Source organism: Symphodus melops (assembly GCF_947650265.1).
Source record: "Symphodus melops genome assembly, chromosome: 12".
NCBI lineage: Eukaryota > Metazoa > Chordata > Actinopteri > Labriformes > Labridae > Symphodus > Symphodus melops.
In genome coordinates this window covers 7,133,048-7,150,687 of record NC_136702.1, presented here as the reverse complement: position 1 = coordinate 7,150,687, position 17,640 = coordinate 7,133,048, and the positions used below count along the sequence as shown (strand labels likewise).

The 17,640-nt window shown below is 40.3% G+C and overlaps 2 protein-coding genes across 4 annotated transcripts in view; one reads left to right on the top strand and one right to left on the bottom strand.

Moving 5' to 3' along the window:
* Positions 1 to 10,496, top strand: part of uxs1 (UDP-glucuronate decarboxylase 1) — a 31,514-nt gene extending 21,018 nt beyond the window's left edge. For both annotated transcript variants that reach the window (XM_079357692.1, XM_079357691.1), the window contains exons 13-16: positions 6,903 to 6,963; positions 7,085 to 7,142; positions 8,497 to 8,600; positions 9,704 to 10,496. In XM_079357692.1, the coding sequence (XP_079213818.1) occupies positions 6,903 to 6,963; positions 7,085 to 7,142; positions 8,497 to 8,600; positions 9,704 to 9,835 (355 nt within the window). In that variant the 3' untranslated portion in view covers positions 9,836 to 10,496. The remainder of the gene's footprint in view (positions 1 to 6,902; positions 6,964 to 7,084; positions 7,143 to 8,496; positions 8,601 to 9,703) is intronic.
* Positions 10,497 to 10,622: 126 nt separating this feature from the next.
* ecrg4a (ECRG4 augurin precursor a) lies at positions 10,623 to 16,211 on the bottom strand. 2 transcript variants are annotated; one of them, XM_079357693.1, is made up of 4 exons: positions 16,078 to 16,211; positions 12,849 to 12,896; positions 12,540 to 12,733; positions 10,623 to 10,936 (listed from the first exon to the last, which is right to left on the bottom strand). In XM_079357693.1, exons 1-4 carry the CDS (start codon positions 16,145 to 16,147, stop codon positions 10,787 to 10,789), a joined length of 462 nt encoding a protein of 153 aa, XP_079213819.1. In that variant the 5' UTR covers positions 16,148 to 16,211; the 3' UTR covers positions 10,623 to 10,786. The 2 variants fall into 2 exon arrangements, with proteins under 2 accessions (XP_079213819.1, XP_079213820.1); XM_079357694.1 differs by having other exon boundaries at positions 12,540 to 12,730.
* Between the last annotated feature and the right edge of the window lie 1,429 nt (positions 16,212 to 17,640).

The window sequence follows — 17,640 nt, the reverse complement described above, 5'->3', positions numbered from 1 at the left end:
TTGAATATTATAGTTGTAACAGGACGTGTTTTGTTGGCGGCCGCCATGATAGACACACAATGTTGATCGTTGTCAAGGAAACACCAGATGTCACGTTGAAGGCTGCTGCATAAACTAAGTGCTAGCTGCTACGGAAAACTGCCGTTCTGTTGCTGTAATTTCTGCTGTGATAAACAATCATGTAGATTACACCTCTTCAGTACACATATTATCTTTCTCAGGTCGGTTTCGCCCATTCATATATATATATATTAAATAAGGAGTTTGTTCGTATTTACTCCAATGATACACCGTCGTCTTTTGTTGTTGTTTTTATTGAGATTTTACATAATGTACGTTTAAGGCACTTGGCTAATGTTCTGCACACATGATAGCAAATGAAAAGAGTCATGTTATTCCACAGGATATGTAGATTTAGTTAATACTAGCTCTGAGAAGGAAAACAGTATTCCTTGTGCTGTTTTCAAAGGTTTGCGTTAAATGTTCATGCGAACACGGACAGATGTCTGTGGGATAAAGCGAAGAAAAACCGCTTTGAATCCGACTTTGAAGTGTTGTGCTAAATACCAACATGTGCACGTGGTCCTGCCTGCTGGAGCCGATACATTTGTGAGTGGCATATTGAAAGAGTGTTTATTGGTCTTTGTGCAGGTGATGATTAGATTATTCGGATCACTTTGAAACAGAAAGATCAGAAACCAGGAGCAGTTGAGGTTTTTCATATCTCTACTAAGCATTTAACTTCTGCCCATGACTTTGGTGTTGTGTAATCAGTCAAAGACAAGGTTGTCATGAAAAGTCTCCTTTGGGCGAAAACTTAAATGACCTTCGTCCCCGACACATTTAGTAAAAAAACAAACTAAATCGTGTTTTCCCAACAGTTGTGTCTAAATGCCATGTGTGTGAGACCCGGGCTGACTTTCATTGTTTTTAGTGACACAAGCGTAACAGCACCCTTATAACAGTTTTTCTACGTTTGATGTGATTAGATGTTATATCTGACTGATCAACAGAATGAGTAATTAAACAAATCTTTGCTGAGTAATTAAGTACAAACACAACACATTAAGCTGACCTTCAGGCAGCCAGATAAACTATCACTGGCATCTTGATTCACAACCACTTGTGCTTCCTAAATAGACAAATGAATATGCCTGAGGTTTAACTCACCTGTTGTTGTATTGTGATAATTACGAGCTCCTGTCATTGTTCTGTGTAGTTCATCGCTAGAAGATGAGACTTGGACTTGACTATTGGGTAAAAATAATAATAATAATAATAATAAGTTTACCCAGTCACAATATGGTGCCAAGGTAAGTGATGCACAGCTTCCAGGCACTGAGCCCTGGTGGAGCTCTTTTCAGATGCTGCAGATGATCATTTTGGATTGTACGTACTTTAATAATCCTTTAATAATCCCTGAGAACATTCTGGTTTAACACTCTGTTTTTGAGAGACTTGCTTCTCACACACATAGGCGCCAACCAAAAAGGAGCGGTTAGTAACTGAAATGTAAAGATCAGATGCCCGACTGGTCGACGATTCCAGAGGAGTGTAGATCTTTTATAAAGTGCAGATAGTTATCAATATGCTCAGTTTGTGAAATAGATCTGTTTGCTACTGTTCACGCCCATCAAGGTACCCTACTCTGGGTCCAACAGAACAAACAAGTGTGTACAAACATTCGTGTGTCATTAATTAAGCGATTCCATTCATCATTCTCTGCCTGTACCCTTGAACACCTCCGACTGTACGAAGCCTTTTGTCTGATAGAGTTAATTAACATCCATGGAGGGAAGGTTGACGCAAACAAGATGCTCGCTTCTCACCCCTGTTGAGCGTTGCATGTTGTGCAACAACAGTAAGATGTGCGGCGCATGGTGATCATCGCCGCTTGTATAAAACAGCCACCTGGTGCTATTTTAAAACTTGTGAATCACTGCGAGCACTCGACGTCATTAGGTTGAGGCAGAAATGTGCACAATAAGTGTAAGGCTGATTGATCCATTAGTGTACCAGCGCGGCTTTAGACCGGCAGAAACTCCCACTTACTTTGTTCTGCATGTATGATCTTCCTCTAGGCTTACGCTTTTTGAAGACGAAAACATTTCATAATGAACTCAGGAAATTGGGAAAAAAAGAAAATGAACGGAGCGAGATCTTGACGTCATTACGCCTGAGAATGCAGGTTACATGAAACCCTGGCTGTGGGTCAAAAATAGTTGCATAGGATACGTCTGCAACAGCTAAATGCAGCGAGCAAGGAAGAGAACACTAGAGATGAAAGCAGTGAATCAAAAGAGGAAATCATGTTCTGATTCTTCTCTTGCTAATTTCTACTTCTTAATGAAAAACACTTCCTTACTTGAGTCAAAGGTTCCAAGTGCTTCACTGAGGCAATGTGCAAACTTCTAATAATCCAATCAGTCACAATTAGTTGTGGCTAGCTGACGAGTGTTTCTTTGAATTGATGTTAAATCTGGGAAGGTTTTTCTTATTGTTTCCTTCTGAAGTGCTTTTAGAGGCTTAAATGTCCAGTTGGAGCAGAGTGAGTCATGCGGCGCTGTCAAAGACATGGAAAGATGGAGGAGAACAGAACTGTTTGAATGCAGAGTTGTATTTTTTTCATGGTAATTATGTGAAGCAGAGAGATGAGGCCTTTGTAGTGATGTGAGGGGAAATAAGAGGCAGCTTTGTTCTGCGTCCGGTTTTTCTAAAGAATGACTGCTGATCTTCTTCTAATGTGGTCATTTTAAAACCGTTTTAGACTGAAATCCTGGAAACTTAAAAATGGAAATAATGGTTAAATTAGGAGTTTAGTGCCATCGAGGGCTGACCTCAATTCACAGTGCCCCCCAGTGGAGGGGAGTGCCATTACAACGAAAACAATCTATTTCCATTTCCCTGAATCGATATTGAATTTGGAAACTTAATTGCAATGAATTGGTGAATCGATATGTTTAACTGGCCCTAGTTGATAGAGAATGATGTTGAACCCACTGAAGAACATTTGTGCTAGCTAACTCTACTAATGATATACCAGTAAGATCATGTGTATGATCACCAATTATGAAAAAAAGAAAAGATACGTTAAAAGTTCACGTCTAGACCTCACTCTTTAAGTCTGTTAAATAGGGATATTATTCATGATACTGGGTTCACGGTACAATTCTTCCACGCTTTCATATACAAAATGAGACTGAAGAAACATTATGATTAAAATGTTGGCTTCTCAGCTGCCATGATAACATCTGCTTGTTACAACATACTTCTCTACAGCTGCTGACACTCCTCACAATAACACAACTGCCTCACAGTATTCATCTTTACGTCCCTACTGTTAACTGTCTCTGCTCGTCAGGACAAGAAGGGGCTGGTGATGCTCTGGCTTCTTTTCTTTTTTTTTAAAGATAATAAAGCAGACTCAGGTCCCCCGTGGGGACCTGTTATCACTCACATTTTATTTTATTTTTATTATTTCTTTAAACTTCACATCTTCCTTTTAGTTGTAGAAGTAGAGTTCAGTGTAAGCAGGTGGTGATCACAGATCACCCAAAAAGGCACACAGAAATGAAAAACAACCCTCTTCTATTGTCACAAAGCAAACAAGAAAAACAGGAAGAGAAACACAACAGCATACAAACCAAAAAACTAAGCAATGCCAGAAAACAAGGTACTAATAACATACAATGAACATACAAGCGGACTCAAAGTTTACCATTGTTGTAAATTGCCACCAAATATTAATCACATTATTTTACTTGAAACTGCAAACACTCTTAGACTACAGACAGCACACAGATTGCATATGTGGTAAAGAAAGACAAATTGCATAAAAAAATGTTATGTCGTCAGCACACTAAATGTTAACTAAAAATAGGATGAATGAGGTCGACTAATTATTAGAATTTTAAGGATCCCATGTTTCACTTCAAGGTCACGCCGTTTATCGTCCAGTTTGAGCGTGACACATTTTCTAACACACTCAGTGTTGCAGCAAAGAAACGTATTTGAAAACGAGTGTTCCTTCACTATGCAGCTACTGTTCCACATATTGTGTTGTGCTCTCACTCAGATGTTAAACGTTATTAAGATGTATAGTGTGTAAAGGTGACTATCATTGAATAGTCTTTCCCATTCAGAGAAGTTGTTTGTGACTCCGCTGTAGTCAAAGACCCGAGGGGGCAGCATTGTATCAGAACGCTGTTTTCTTCATGCTGACCTTCTGCGCCTTGGTCCTGCTGTTGTATACTTTGTGTTAATGTGCATGTGTTTGGGCTTACACACTTCTCCAACTAACAATCAATTATTTTCAACATAAATACAATGACCTTTTGTTGACCCTTTTTGAACAGTTAATCTAGATCAGGGTCACTCTGGAAACCAAGCAGAACCGCAGTGTGTTGTGTTAAAGGTCTTATTAAGCAAACGCGTCACGTCATGGTTCTCAAATCACATGATGACAAAAAAAAAAAAAACATCTTTTTGCTTGTTTGATGGAAACAAGTTAATGATTAGTTCTGCAAATAGTTGGACTCCAAACATTCATTCATGTTTGAGTCGGTTAACAACATGGGTCGTCTTTATCTGTCCCTGTAACCTCTGTAAAAGTGGTTCAAAGTGTGTCTTGAATGCACTAAATGACTGGCAGTTTTAGCGAGAGTTAATATTGTTAATATCGTTAATGACGTTCCATCGTTAATGTTTATGTTTCCACATCACGCACAACATCTCCATCACGTGCCAGCAGCGCGTTCCCACACTGCTTCGTTCCAAATACACGACAAGTCTTTTTCTGACAGAGTCCGGTGCAAGCACGCCTGAAGCTGAGCAGAGCAGATTGACCCAGACAGGAAGTCAGACAAAGAAGCTTCCAGTCAATTTCAAAATAAAACAAAATACTTTATTGACATGTCAAAATGGCACCAAATGGAAGTGAATCAATCTGGGTGAGAGAAAAAAAAAACATGATGGAAGACAGAAATTGCCGCACAGACAATACATGAAGGTATACAGGTATTACAAATGTGAAAAAAATTAGCTTATCACCGCTGTAAATTATCCAAGCATCTGCGTAAGTGTCCGTACACACACACACACACACACACACACACACACACACACACACACACACACACACACACACACACACACACACACTCCTACACTCCTCTTTTCTTTACTCCCTCACTTAAACAGCTTTTATATGCGAGGCGATGAGCCGTCCATCCAGTCCATGTAGGCGCGGTGTACATACGGCTCAGAAAACCTCACAGACAATCAGGACTCACTCTCATTGACTCAGAGTTATTTCTTTTCCTTTTCTAGTGTAGCGCGTGTTAGGTAATCATCTGCACAGTAACACAGGAGCTCTGCAGTGCTTCCTTCCTAAAGATCCTCATCCTGGTTGAGTCTGTTCATGTTTGATACTTGATGCACATTTATGATACAGTATATATGGTTCAGACTTTATTTTGCTGTTCCTTTCAGCTGTTTTAAAATACACCGCACGGTGTTCCTTGTTTTCTTTTTTTCTGTTCAGTGTCCTCGTTGATGTAAATGAAATGGACAAAATACATCCCTCAGTATATCATGTATATATTCATGAATGCAAATCTGACATTTGTTCACATGAAGAGCTTACTGATGTGAATATGATGCATTGCTGTGGATTCTGAATGTTTTCAAACTGATCCTACATCTATTGAACCTTGACCTGTGGTCTGTGAGGGAGCCTGTCATATCATTATCTCTGTTTGCATGCACCTGCTAATGTCAAGGTCCTACATGTATTGACAGAATTGCACTAATGAGTTTTGCTCATGTGTGTCAGCAACATGTGATGAGGGGAAAAGAAGAAGCTGGGATAACGAGTCAAGATGGGATTTATTTATTTATTTATTTTCTCTCCCCGGCCTTTTTCTTACATTGTAGTGGATTTGTCAGCATGTTAACATTCTTAGCATGAAGACAACTGTTAGCATGTGCTAACACAACGCACAGCAGCGCTGTGCCTCTCTCCAGCCTCACAGGGCTGAACTGACTACTCTGAGAGGATGAACAGTAATATTGTTTGACAGTGCTGCCGCTCTGGTTCATGTTTATCTGAGGTTTAGTTTAAAGGGGACAGATTGTAAAAAATCACTTCCACAGTGTTTTTGAAATTATATTTCGGTAACTTGAGAGTGTATCAACCCACAACATTTGAAATAAATCCATCCAGTCCTTTGTTTGTGGTCTGTTTAAGTCTTACAACACAGAGGAAAAATGCTCAGTTTCAAAAATGTCTTAGTTTGTGACATCACAAGTTGGATTCTGGTCCAAAAAAATTCTCTCCCCTCCCCTGGTATCTCCTCCACATGGACTCCACCTCCAGCCTAGAGCAAAACATTTGCACACGTCCGCCATTTTTATTCTCACTACAGAGGAGTGATGCCGACAGGGAAAGAGGGAGGGCTCATTGTATTTAAAGAGACATACACGCCAAGACGGAGCGTTCTGAGAGAGCTGGTTTCTACAGGCTCACAAACCTCCTCTGGTGCTTGATTCATGTTTTGTGTCGACCAAAGAATATGCAGCATATACATAATATGCATATGCAGAAGACATCAAAGGGTCATAAAGTGCAGCGTCATGTTCTGGAAGAAAAGGAGAAATGAGGAGTCTATGCTAAAGCTGAAAAATGCCTCGCGCTGCCTCAGAACATTTTTACCACTGTGAGGATCTTCTTATGGACGAGTCATACAGAAACGATGGTCAGTCTGTGTCGGTTGATGAATTTTATTTAGGTGTAACATACAGAGTTTGTCTCCGCTCTGCTCGTACAACACAAGGCTCCAGTGTGACTGAATGGAAACAACACATTTGAAGATGTCCTCTTGTGTGTCTCGTTTGACTTCCAGCGACCTGGTGAACGGCCTCGTGTTGTTGATGAACAGTAACATCAGCAGTCCGGTCAATCTGGTGAGTTCAAGCGGGGGGGAAAAAAAGAATTCTGCAGGCAGACATTTAACCAGCGCTCCGGTCGGTGAGTCTGCCCCGTGTTGACATTGATCTGATGAAGGTGTATTAAATGTGTTCGCAGGGGAACCCAGAGGAACACACCATATTGGAGTTTGCTCGCCTCATCAAAAGTCTCGTCGGTAAGGTTCCGCATCGATCAAGATAGTTGTAATTCCGTGTGTGTCTGCACACGCTCGACCCTTGCCATTTCAGTCGCCTTCCCTCAAGCCTACCGCTTGCTTGTCTTCTTATCTCTTAATGTCCTTCTCCCACTTACCTGTCCCATTGTCTCTTTTATCTCTCTTATTCCTTCTCAAAGATAAGTTGTTCCTCACTGGCGGTGACCCTGGCATGGATATTGATCTTTTTTTTTCAGTGTAGGATTTAACCCCTTCACTCACGAATACAGCTGTAATGCCGTTCAAATACATTAGATAGATTTTATAGCTCCCATTACACTGTCATCTTGTGGGAAACACAGAGAAGTTCCAGCAGACACACTCGGCTCTGCTGCGGCTCCTTATAAACACAATATTAAACACACATGCTCATCGGGCCTCATTTACCAACCATTCTTAAAAACTCATTAGTTCTTAAATCCTAATTGCGAAGACGATTCTTCGATTCCCCCATGTTCACTTATCTGAGTTTTGTTCTTAAGTAAGGACAGAATTGACGAGCACTCTTACACACGTCTCCAGAAACCTTGTTTTGTTTTTTTCTGGTACCGACATGTGTCAGTGTGTCTGCAGGACTCTGCACTCATGCCCTTTTATGGGCATTAGTGGGCGGATACCTTTGCTAATTTTGAAAAACATGCAAACCCGTTCAGCTTGCAAATATAAGGAGATGAAGCGAATAACACTGCTGGGATAATTCCGTTTTTTAAGAACGCGTTGATGAACCTGATGGAGAGTTTTCTCGGAAATCTACGTAAGAACATCTGCGGAAAAATGTGAAGACGATATAGATGAATGAGCCCTTTTATTTCCAACAGTAAAAACGGAGTGTTTATGTCTGACAAAAAAAAAAAAAACTGGATGTTTTAATATTGTTTGCCAGTATCTTTTCCGAGGTTAAATGGATGCGGCGTGCTCCGTCATCCAGCAAAAATAGAAGCCCTGAGTATCTGCTGCAGATCGCCCTGCACCAGCTCTGAGACACAGTGCAGCCACACACATTAACTAAAGTGACGAGCTCCGTTGCTGTGGCCGAGCGGAGACGGATTGAACACGTCTGGTGCAACTCTACTGGAGAGGTTGAACTGCCGGGTTGCAATTTTAAATTCAGTCTGCATCAGCGTGTTGTTTTATAGCAACAGTGTACAGCTCAAGCTGATCAGTCACAGTTGTGTTGTCCAGTGAGGCATTCTTTATATCCACGTGAGCTCCAGTTGTTCCTCTGACAAAGATTCAACAAATCGGTCATGAATCAATAATCATACTTAAAGGAGAAGAACGTTAAAAACTCTTTTTCTCTCCGTCACACACTCAGTGAGCAGGAGTCAGATCCAGTTTCTCCCCGAGGCGCAGGATGACCCGCAGAGAAGAAGACCTGACATCAGAAAAGCCAAGATGATGCTGGGCTGGGAGCCGGTGGTACGTGACACACAACAGACTTTCGAGCCAGCGAGCGTTTTCTCAACGTCTCACCTGCTCGCACACTGACCTTTAAATCTACCGTAACAGTTCTGACCAACCTCTTAGAACGGCTGATCGGTGACTGAGGAGCATCTAATGATCTCTCGTCATGAAGCCACAGCGAAACATTGATCCTCTGAGTCATCTTATGAAAGCTAGTACTGAATCTATTCCACATTGGTGGATTAACACGACACATATTAAAATCCTCACATTACACATTTCTTTTTAATTGTGATGGATTGTTCTCTGTTCCAGTGTGTGACTTGGCATTAAAAGAGAATGTCCATTAAAAGAAGCAAATGCACAATGAATGATTTATTTATTACTGGGAAAAATTCCTGTGCTCATATTCTTTTAACACTTAAGCTGAGGAAAATTCTGAGAAAATGTCAGACAACCTGTCAAAGAAAATCGTCCTAAATTAGCCTCTCCGTCGAGAGGAGGTAAGACGTGGCGTAGAGAGGACACGCTGTAGTGAGAGCGCCGCACAAGTCATAAGCTGAGTCCTCATTGGAACCAGATGTAGTAGAAGAAAGTAATGAGTGGTAAAGAACAGTCTGGTGAGCAGAGGAGAATGTAAGGCAGCTTCGTTACGTGACTGAAGATCGAAGCAGTCGGACGCAGATTATGTGCTTCATAAACGTCAATCTTTCCATCAGCTCACCTTGATGCGTTCTGTTTTTTTTTGTTTTTTTATAACAACACTGACACAAAAGGTTCTTACTGTAAAACTGATCATTGCCTTTTGTCACCACTTGAGGGGATAAAGATATCCGTTTTTAATTCCCACCCCTAACTGTGAATATTTTAGAATTTCTGAGAATGTTCTTTCTAAGCAACACATTACAAGTTCTCCTGTTGTTGTTCAGTTGAAGTCTATCATGTAACCATTAAAGTGTGAAATCTCAGAACTCAGGAGTACTTGAGCTCTTTTGATAAGACATAACGAAGGATATCGTTGGCTGACTAAGTCATCACAAAATGATACGCTGTGTTCGTAGTCTACATCCGTTTTTAGAATCCTTTCCTCTCTTATGTTGCTTGTCTTGTTTTGACAGGTACCTCTGGAGGAAGGCTTGAACAAAACCATCCAGTACTTCAGCAGGGAACTGGAGCACCAGGCCAACAACCAGTACATCCCCAAACCTAAAGCGGCCCGCATGAAGAAAGGACGACCCCGACACAACTGAGGTCAAGTGTCAAACACAGACTGTGAAAGAAGTGAAGGAACTTAAAAAGACTCCTGAGGAGACCCTGAGAGTGCAACCGTCTGAAATACACCGCTGAGTAAAGCACTCTGGGATATTGTGTCTTTTTTTTATAAGCAGAAACAACGTGAAAGAGATGTTGTTGCCTTGTGTAGGAGCCACAGCTGCACTCTGGGGAAAAAAGGCTTCAGTGTCGGAGCTTTCACGTTGGACGGATAAAACTGAATGAAAACCAGAAATCTGAAACCCAGCCTATCTTTATATTTTTGTGAATTTTTGCTTTTGCTATTTAAATCGCAAACAGAGAATCATGCAAACAGCTTGTGCTGTGAATCAGTGCGTTGTCTTAATTTGATCAGTTTCATGATGTTTTTTTTTTCTCTCCAGAGATGAGTTACCTAGATCTGTTTGTTTTTTTTGGCAGGGTGTTTTTTTCCTCACTGGATGTTTTGTGCTCTTATCAGCAGCGTGTCAGACCCCTGCTGACTGTTCGTGCAGCACACTGGTAAACAGAAATCCTCTTGAAAGACTGTTACAGAATCATGTTTATCAGGACATCATGGTGTTTTGCTTTGTGAAATCTCATGTCAGGATTTGCATTATCAATCTCAGATGATGCTATTTTAATAAAATATTTCCAATATTGTGTGTATGATCTTATAAAAAAAGACTAAACAATTAATCCATGGTTGAAGTGAAAAAAAAACCCAACTACTAAGCCACACCTTGATTAGAAAACCGTTGCAAAACAAAACTTGGAGATCACAGGTGATGCAAACCTCTGCGTTTTATTTCCATTTTTATTCCTAACGTGAGGATCCAGATCAATCGGCATCAAGACGAGGTTATACTGTCGGGTGTTAACTTCAACACAGAGGAGCCGAGCAGCTGCAGAGCTGTCGGAGGATGACAGCAGACCATCGCAGACGGCTGTTAATAGTAGTCGTAGTTGACGTTAGCTCCATGTCTGTAAGAGCTTTGGTCTCGAGGACCCACGGGGGCGTTTTCATCGTAGTGATGCTGACGCCCTTGGTCAGTGGAGCGAGCTTGGTCCATCCAGTACGACAGGTCGGCCTCCAGCCTCTAGTGAGAGAAGAATAACCACAGACGACGTTGCTTGTTAGAAAATCCGCCGTAACAAGTCCCAAGCTAATAAAAGCAGTCAGTTGATAAGGTCGTTTGTTAGACCGTCATGAGAATGGACACGGAGGAAAGGCACACTTTGAAAAGGCCAATGTTTTCAGCTCCCTGGCCTTTTAAAGAAGCAACATGTACGTACACGGATGGCGTACATTCACAGGAAAGGCTGAATTGAAAAACCAACTGTCAAAGACGGCGGCGTTGGGGGATAATGTTTTTCTCTCTCATTGTCTGTTCCACACTGTCCCTGCTGAGTTCTGCTCGACACTCACTGACTTCAGTTCGTGTTTGAAAGAAGGAGGTTATTTATTTTCACACAGACTGCAGTCCACATGTTTCCCTTTCACATTATGGTCTTCTGCATATCAGAGAAACACAAGCGGACAGGTTACTTTGAGTTTTATTCCTCCTTTTTTCAAGTATTTCCATCGACTTCTGTCAGGTTTTTTGTCTGATCTTTTTCACCAACTTTAACATCGCCCAAAAAAAGCAACGGCTTAAGTTTTTAATACTGCTCAAGAGTTATTTAGATAGATAGATAGATAGATAGATAGATAGATAGATACTTTATTGATCCCGAGGGAAGTTCGAGTTTTTTTAATTGTTTAATTTTTTAAATTTTTGTTTGTATATATTTTTTTATCTTGGGTTATAACAATCATAAGAAGGTCTTTGTACTGTGAGGCAGGATCACATTTTATTTACAGTGGCCTGAAAAATAGGAAAACATCTGTGATGTTTGAAGAACATATTTGAATTCAATTTTTGTAAAACATTAACCAATAAATCCCTGCCCTGAGAAAAAAACAGACCAAAGAGAAACACTATGAATAAACATTAAAAATTGTTTAAATGCAGATTATTATTTTTTGTTTTTTGCAAATTGTTTTTTGTTTTTACTCAGAAGATGACGCAATGAAAGACAAAGGTTTTTCAGGGTCTTGTGTTAGACATCTATGAGCAGCCACTTAGAATGAACCTCTCTGATTTTTCATTTCCAAATACATTTTCTGATCACAGTTGGAGCCACTTCTGAGCTTGTGAAATGATATTTGATTTTGCAAGAAAGCGGGAAAGCTTATGTAAAGTAGTGACATCATCAGGGGTGTCAAGACTACAACACAGGAAGTCTTGAGCATACGATCCAACAAAAGACGCAGAGTATGTAACAGATGCATGACTCATATTGCTGACACTTGAAAATGTCTACTTATGCTGCTTTAATTTTGACCTCCTCTCCCCCCATCTCGTGAAAATCTTGAAAGTCCTCCGAGGACACATGCAAGCAAACTTTTCAACATCTAGATGTAGGAATACATTCTTACAAAATGACTGGTGATAGAATCAGCTTGTTCCTGCTGCGTGTGTGTGAGTGTGTCTGTATGTTTCTTTCCTCCTCGTGTGCAGATTAGTTTGTCAGAGGGGGGTTAATCCATGTGCTGTTTGTTATGTGGATCACTTATGATGTGCAGTCTTGTTGTCGGCTACACTGGATATTTGTTGTGTTTTTTGAGGCTTGAACTCTCTGAAAACAGTCACAACCCACCTGCTCGTCATATCCCATGTGCATAAACTGCATAATCCACTGCTGTACGTCTGGCCTGCTGCGATCCCAAATGTTCCTCTTGGTTCTGCTCAATTTGGCCAGAAACTCTTGAGCCTTGGAGGAGGGGACGACGATGGATGACTTTGAGACCGCGCCGATGGATGACGTTGAGGGCGCAGTACCAGCACCTGCTACTGGGTGGTGGTGGTGGGGGGGGGGGGGGGGGGGGGGGGGGGGGGCGACATTTTAAAAACACTTCATAATACACTTTTTGGAGGGAGTCTTTAACAATATAAATTGAAATGTTACCTTGTCTTTTCCCTAAGATCTTGTTCAAGCTGCTGTCACTGGATACATCTGTGGAGGAGAGGTAGGAAGAGTTAGATAATGAGCTGCAGAAACAACACCCTTCACGGCAGGTTAGTTTCATGTTTGATTAGTTATTTAAAATGAAACCAACTCTCATTCCTATACAAAAACAAACTATCTGTTTCTAATGACAAGTGTGCAAGGGGAGGATGTGTGTGCTCTTGTTAAAGGGGGTTATGAACGGTTTCCAGATTGTATTTCTTACAATGAACCTGTTGCAATACTTGTTTAGTTCGTAAACAGAGATGGCAAAAGAAACTTCAATTTTGTCAAAGCTACATCAGAATCATATTTTGCCCTGCTCTTCTTACTCTGCTGCAGTTTTACGATGAGCTTTAATATTTTACACGCAAAACTTTTCCCCTTATTTCGTTCAGCTAAACCCAGTTGAATTGCTCAATTAATTCTCGGTTTCCGTTATAAATCTAAATGTCAAAGTGCAGCATGGAGCACTGTTAAATGGGGACCTTCCAACACAGATGGTATGCAGCTACTTAGAGGGCAATTTGCATGTAAATATATTTACGACATCGACTTCCTTCCTGCTGCTTGCCTCTCACACCGGAGCCGTACACCCGTGTTAAGAAACAGACAAAGTGGGCATAATGAGGTGTCTTGTATGTTGCTTCACACAGCTAGTTCAATAACACAACGTTTAACGACACTTGAAGAGGTGATTGAGCATTCTCTCCAAGCATTGAAGCCCCTCCATACATCAGGGCCATGTTTCTTTCAGTCCCAAGAGGACTCATTCATCTGTTTTTCTGAGAAAGCTTATACATGAAACCCAGGGTTTAATCTGCCGAGAACTCTTTGTGCCTCAGAATATTTCAGGAATCCAGTCCATGTCTTTACTTCAATTTTGTTTGGCTTTTGCACTACAAATCGTCCCTCAGCGGTTAGAGGTGGAAGGATACAGAAAATTGCTTGCATTTGAATTTTCCAACACAATCCTGCAGAATATTTCCTCTGTACACAGCGACTCTCCTTTACATGTGCAGTATGAGTCATTCGTTCCAGAGCTCCAGGTTTCTTTTTCCCCTTTATTTAACACCCTGCAAATTTGAAATTCTGCATTAAGCAGCTCATCAGTGCAGGCAATATACAGTAAGTATACGTATGGTTTATAAAAATATCCAGCAGTCTGTGTGCTATACTTCCTCTCCTCCTTAGAGGGCTTTGAAGTGAAGGAACCAATTTCAGCTGAAAAAAATAGGTGAGTGGGGGAAGTGATTCTATAAAAAGGCTGACATGTAGAGACCAACAACCATTCACACAATAAAGTCACCTATCGACCTAACCTCATTCGCTTTCACTGTAGGGGGGGAAACCTGCATACAGTCACAAAGAGAACTTGAATTTCCATTCAGAAATAAAGTGGAGTTTGTGCTCAAAACGTTCCTTCATCAGAGCAAAGCAATGCTCCGCCAAGCTGCTTATCATCTATCATAAGAAAAAAAGATGAAGTGGCACCTTTGATAAAGAGAAATTAAACTTAAGTGAGAGGGCAGGATATCACTTCATGATGTCACAGGCTTGCTAAATACCTGGTCCATTAACTGCATTTATAACCAGACCATTTTTTTAATCCATGGTGGTGGTAAGGATGGCAATGATATCAGTCGATCTGGACTCAAATATCTTAACATGATGGATAACTTGAGGATTTTGTACTGACATGTATGATCCCGACTATGGTTATCTACTAATGATTCCTCTCGCACACTGTTGAGATTCACATTTTGTGGTTTTGTGAGGCTTGTCTCAGTAGTTTGATTTATTGCCTAAAAATATTTTAACAGACTTTCAAACCCCCTCAGGACGACCTGTAATGAATGTGGGTTTTTTTTTTTTAAAGGCACCAGTGAGAAATTTTGGTTTGTGTCCCAAGTCTGTTTTTTGTTGTTGTTTTTCACAAAAAATCTCATCGATTTTCTTTTTACACACAAATGCCTCAATCTCTAATAATCTTTGCTTCGAGAATATTAAAAAGGCTATATGTTTTGTTTGACACCATGCAGTCTTTTCAGGCATTTAAAAAAACAAAGACAAATGTTGTTGTTGCTCATATTTCATATGTTTTTGCTGCAAGTCATTAAGAGAAATCAGAGTTAGTTTCAGTCAGTTTTATAACCAGCTAAAAAATTCTTAAAAGGAGCTTTAAGTTTTGATGTCTTGTCACTGTCAGGTAAGAATCCTCTCATCTGATGATTAGATGATTAAATTACTTCAAAACTTACATAATCCAAAGTGGCCTCACAGCATGAGTCTTATTAGTAAATGTTAGCATGCTAACATTCAAACTAAAATGGTGACAATAGTAAACAGGTATATATAAAACATGTTAGCATGTAAGCATGCTAACATTAGCATTGTGTAAAAAAAAAAAAAAAAAAAAAGAAGCCCTCAGGAAAGACTGAAAGTGCAGCTAGTATTTACTAATATTTTAGTAAGCATTATCTTATGAGTTGTTTAGCAATTCAATAAAAACTACTTTTTAAACCTACTGGTCAGAAATACGCCTTGTTGAGTGTTGGAGCTGTAAAATGGGGCGTCATCTATATTGACAACGCTAACTCGAGGACTGCACAGCCTAAATAGGAGTGCTTTGTAAAGTGCTATTTATCAACAGTATAAAAAGGCACAGACCATGTGTGGTTGGATGTATTCTTCACTTAAATATAGGCTATCTGGGGAGAATATCACTTAATAGTGGCAGAACTATCACAATAAAAGCAGGTGTAGAGATTCATTATGGGAAACCCATTCCTAGTTATTTTAATGTCTGAGTGAAAATGATAAATGATTTTTAGGGAATACTTTTTTAAAGCCATGGCCATTATCTAGTGTCCTTTCAGAAAATTAGCCTTTGTCTCTCTTTGTCTCTATCTCTAAATGGCAGTAGGGATGAGTGACAGTGACAAAGAAATGTGCGGTGGGAAATCACACTTTTCTTTTTCAGGGTTTTTTCAGTCTTTAAAACTACATCCCACACATTCTGGCATGCTGTTATTCATCATTGTAACTGCAGGTGTTGAGTTTCATCTTACTACCATACAAACATATCTAAAACTGAATGCAGATTTTTTTTTAATGGCCAGATGGAGAAAGAGCTACAAAAATGTGAACTTAAAAGGAAAGCAGAAGAAAAATCAAAGATTGAGCTCACCTTTAAGAGCCAGCAGTGTCAATATCACAGCCAGCCCCATTAACCTCGAGCAGAGCTGCTGGGGTGCCATCTTGTTCCCCTCGCAGAGTCTTTTCAGAGCGACCTAAAGGCAACAACTGTCTTTAAACTGCTGCACAACCAGAGGGAAGAGTGGGCGGAAACCCAGACTTTTCAAGTGGAAACTGGCCTTCGGCAGTGGAATGTCTTTAGCTCCTTGCAGAAACACGACTGGAACTGGGAATTTGTCTAGCTTCTTTTAATCTGTTCCAGGTAGTTTTCCATCTCTTATACATACAGCACCAGAAGGTTGACAAATCTAAGTTTCAATAAATTTGGTTTGTAAATGCAGATTTATACAGTATATTGTTGGATGGATGGATCATTTCTGAACACATTTGCTGCATTGCAAAAAAACAAATCTGGCATGTTGATGGTTTCTCTGTATAGTTATTTACTCACAGAGGCACTACTTTTCAACAGGCAAGTCAGGTGACTGCTTGGGCACCCAGGCCAATAGGGGAAACTTTAAACCAAAGCATTTCCTGAAAATGAACAAACTGTGCAACAACAGTAAGAAACCAGCCTAATTGGGCACCCTCTGACTGCGATCACTCTCAATGCCCTGCTAAGCATTGCAGCATTAGTCCTGCGAAAACCAAAATCAATCAATGAAGGAAAAAGAAGAGGAGTTATCTGTCAGGGAAATAATAATAAAGGTAGATGTAGGAGCCCCCAAAGAGTTTTTGTCCAGACACTAGAATAACTCCTGTTATTCTCACCCGTCCGTTTTCTGACACAACCCTGAAATAAAAGGAAATATTTTTGCAGAAACTATTTCGAAGTTAAATTACTGTACTCCCAACAGTGAGTGACCAATGTTAAAAGATATGAGGTATTCAACAACTCTCTACTGTGAGATGCAGTAAGGGTCTTAAGGGGCAGCTTCATGTCAAGAATATAAAACAGACCTGATTCAGGTTAACCTCTGCTCTGAGAACACAAGTTCAGTCCTTCACATCTATCAATCATTATTGGTATCTCGCCAACTCGTAACAAGTGTTATCTCGAGACGCTTTACAAAAGAGCAAATGCGAAAATATGCGCGAGGGATTTCTCCTTTGTATTCCTCACGTTCCTGTTGTCCACGCTTTCTTGCTGCTGAGGTGGAGGTCGGAGCAGACTGTGCATGAATTATGACGAGGGTGCACGTGGGGATGACACAGTATGAAAATGGTGACTTGGTAGTCAAGTACATAAAGTAAATAAACTCTATGCAGGATGCATTAAAAAATGGTATGGTTTGTATGGTTCTTTAGGCTGTCAAACAATAAAACATTTTATTCACCATTAATCACAAAAAAGTAAATCCTGATTAATCACATTTTAATGGCAAGATTGAAATTCCCTTGTTTGGCCTGTAAGTATTAAAAATAGGCTTTTGATTTTAAATCTTTCTTTTGTCCCAAGCTGAGTGTCCTTTACCCTTTACCATGAATTCAACTTTTCATTTGTAAGAGGAAAATTGTGTTGCATGTTCATGATTTATTGAGTTCTGCTGCTGTG

Coding starts and splice junctions, on each gene's coding strand:
- ecrg4a (XM_079357693.1), bottom strand. CDS start 16,147: ATGGCACCCCAGCAGCTCTGCTCGAGGTTAATGGGGCTGGCTGTGATA. Junction 12,734..12,848: donor GATCTTAGGGAAAAGACAAG/GTAACATTTCAA, acceptor ACCACCACCCAG/TAGCAGGTGCTGGTACTGCG. Junction 10,937..12,539: donor ACATGGGATATGACGAGCAG/GTGGGTTGTGAC, acceptor TTCTCTCACTAG/AGGCTGGAGGCCGACCTGTC.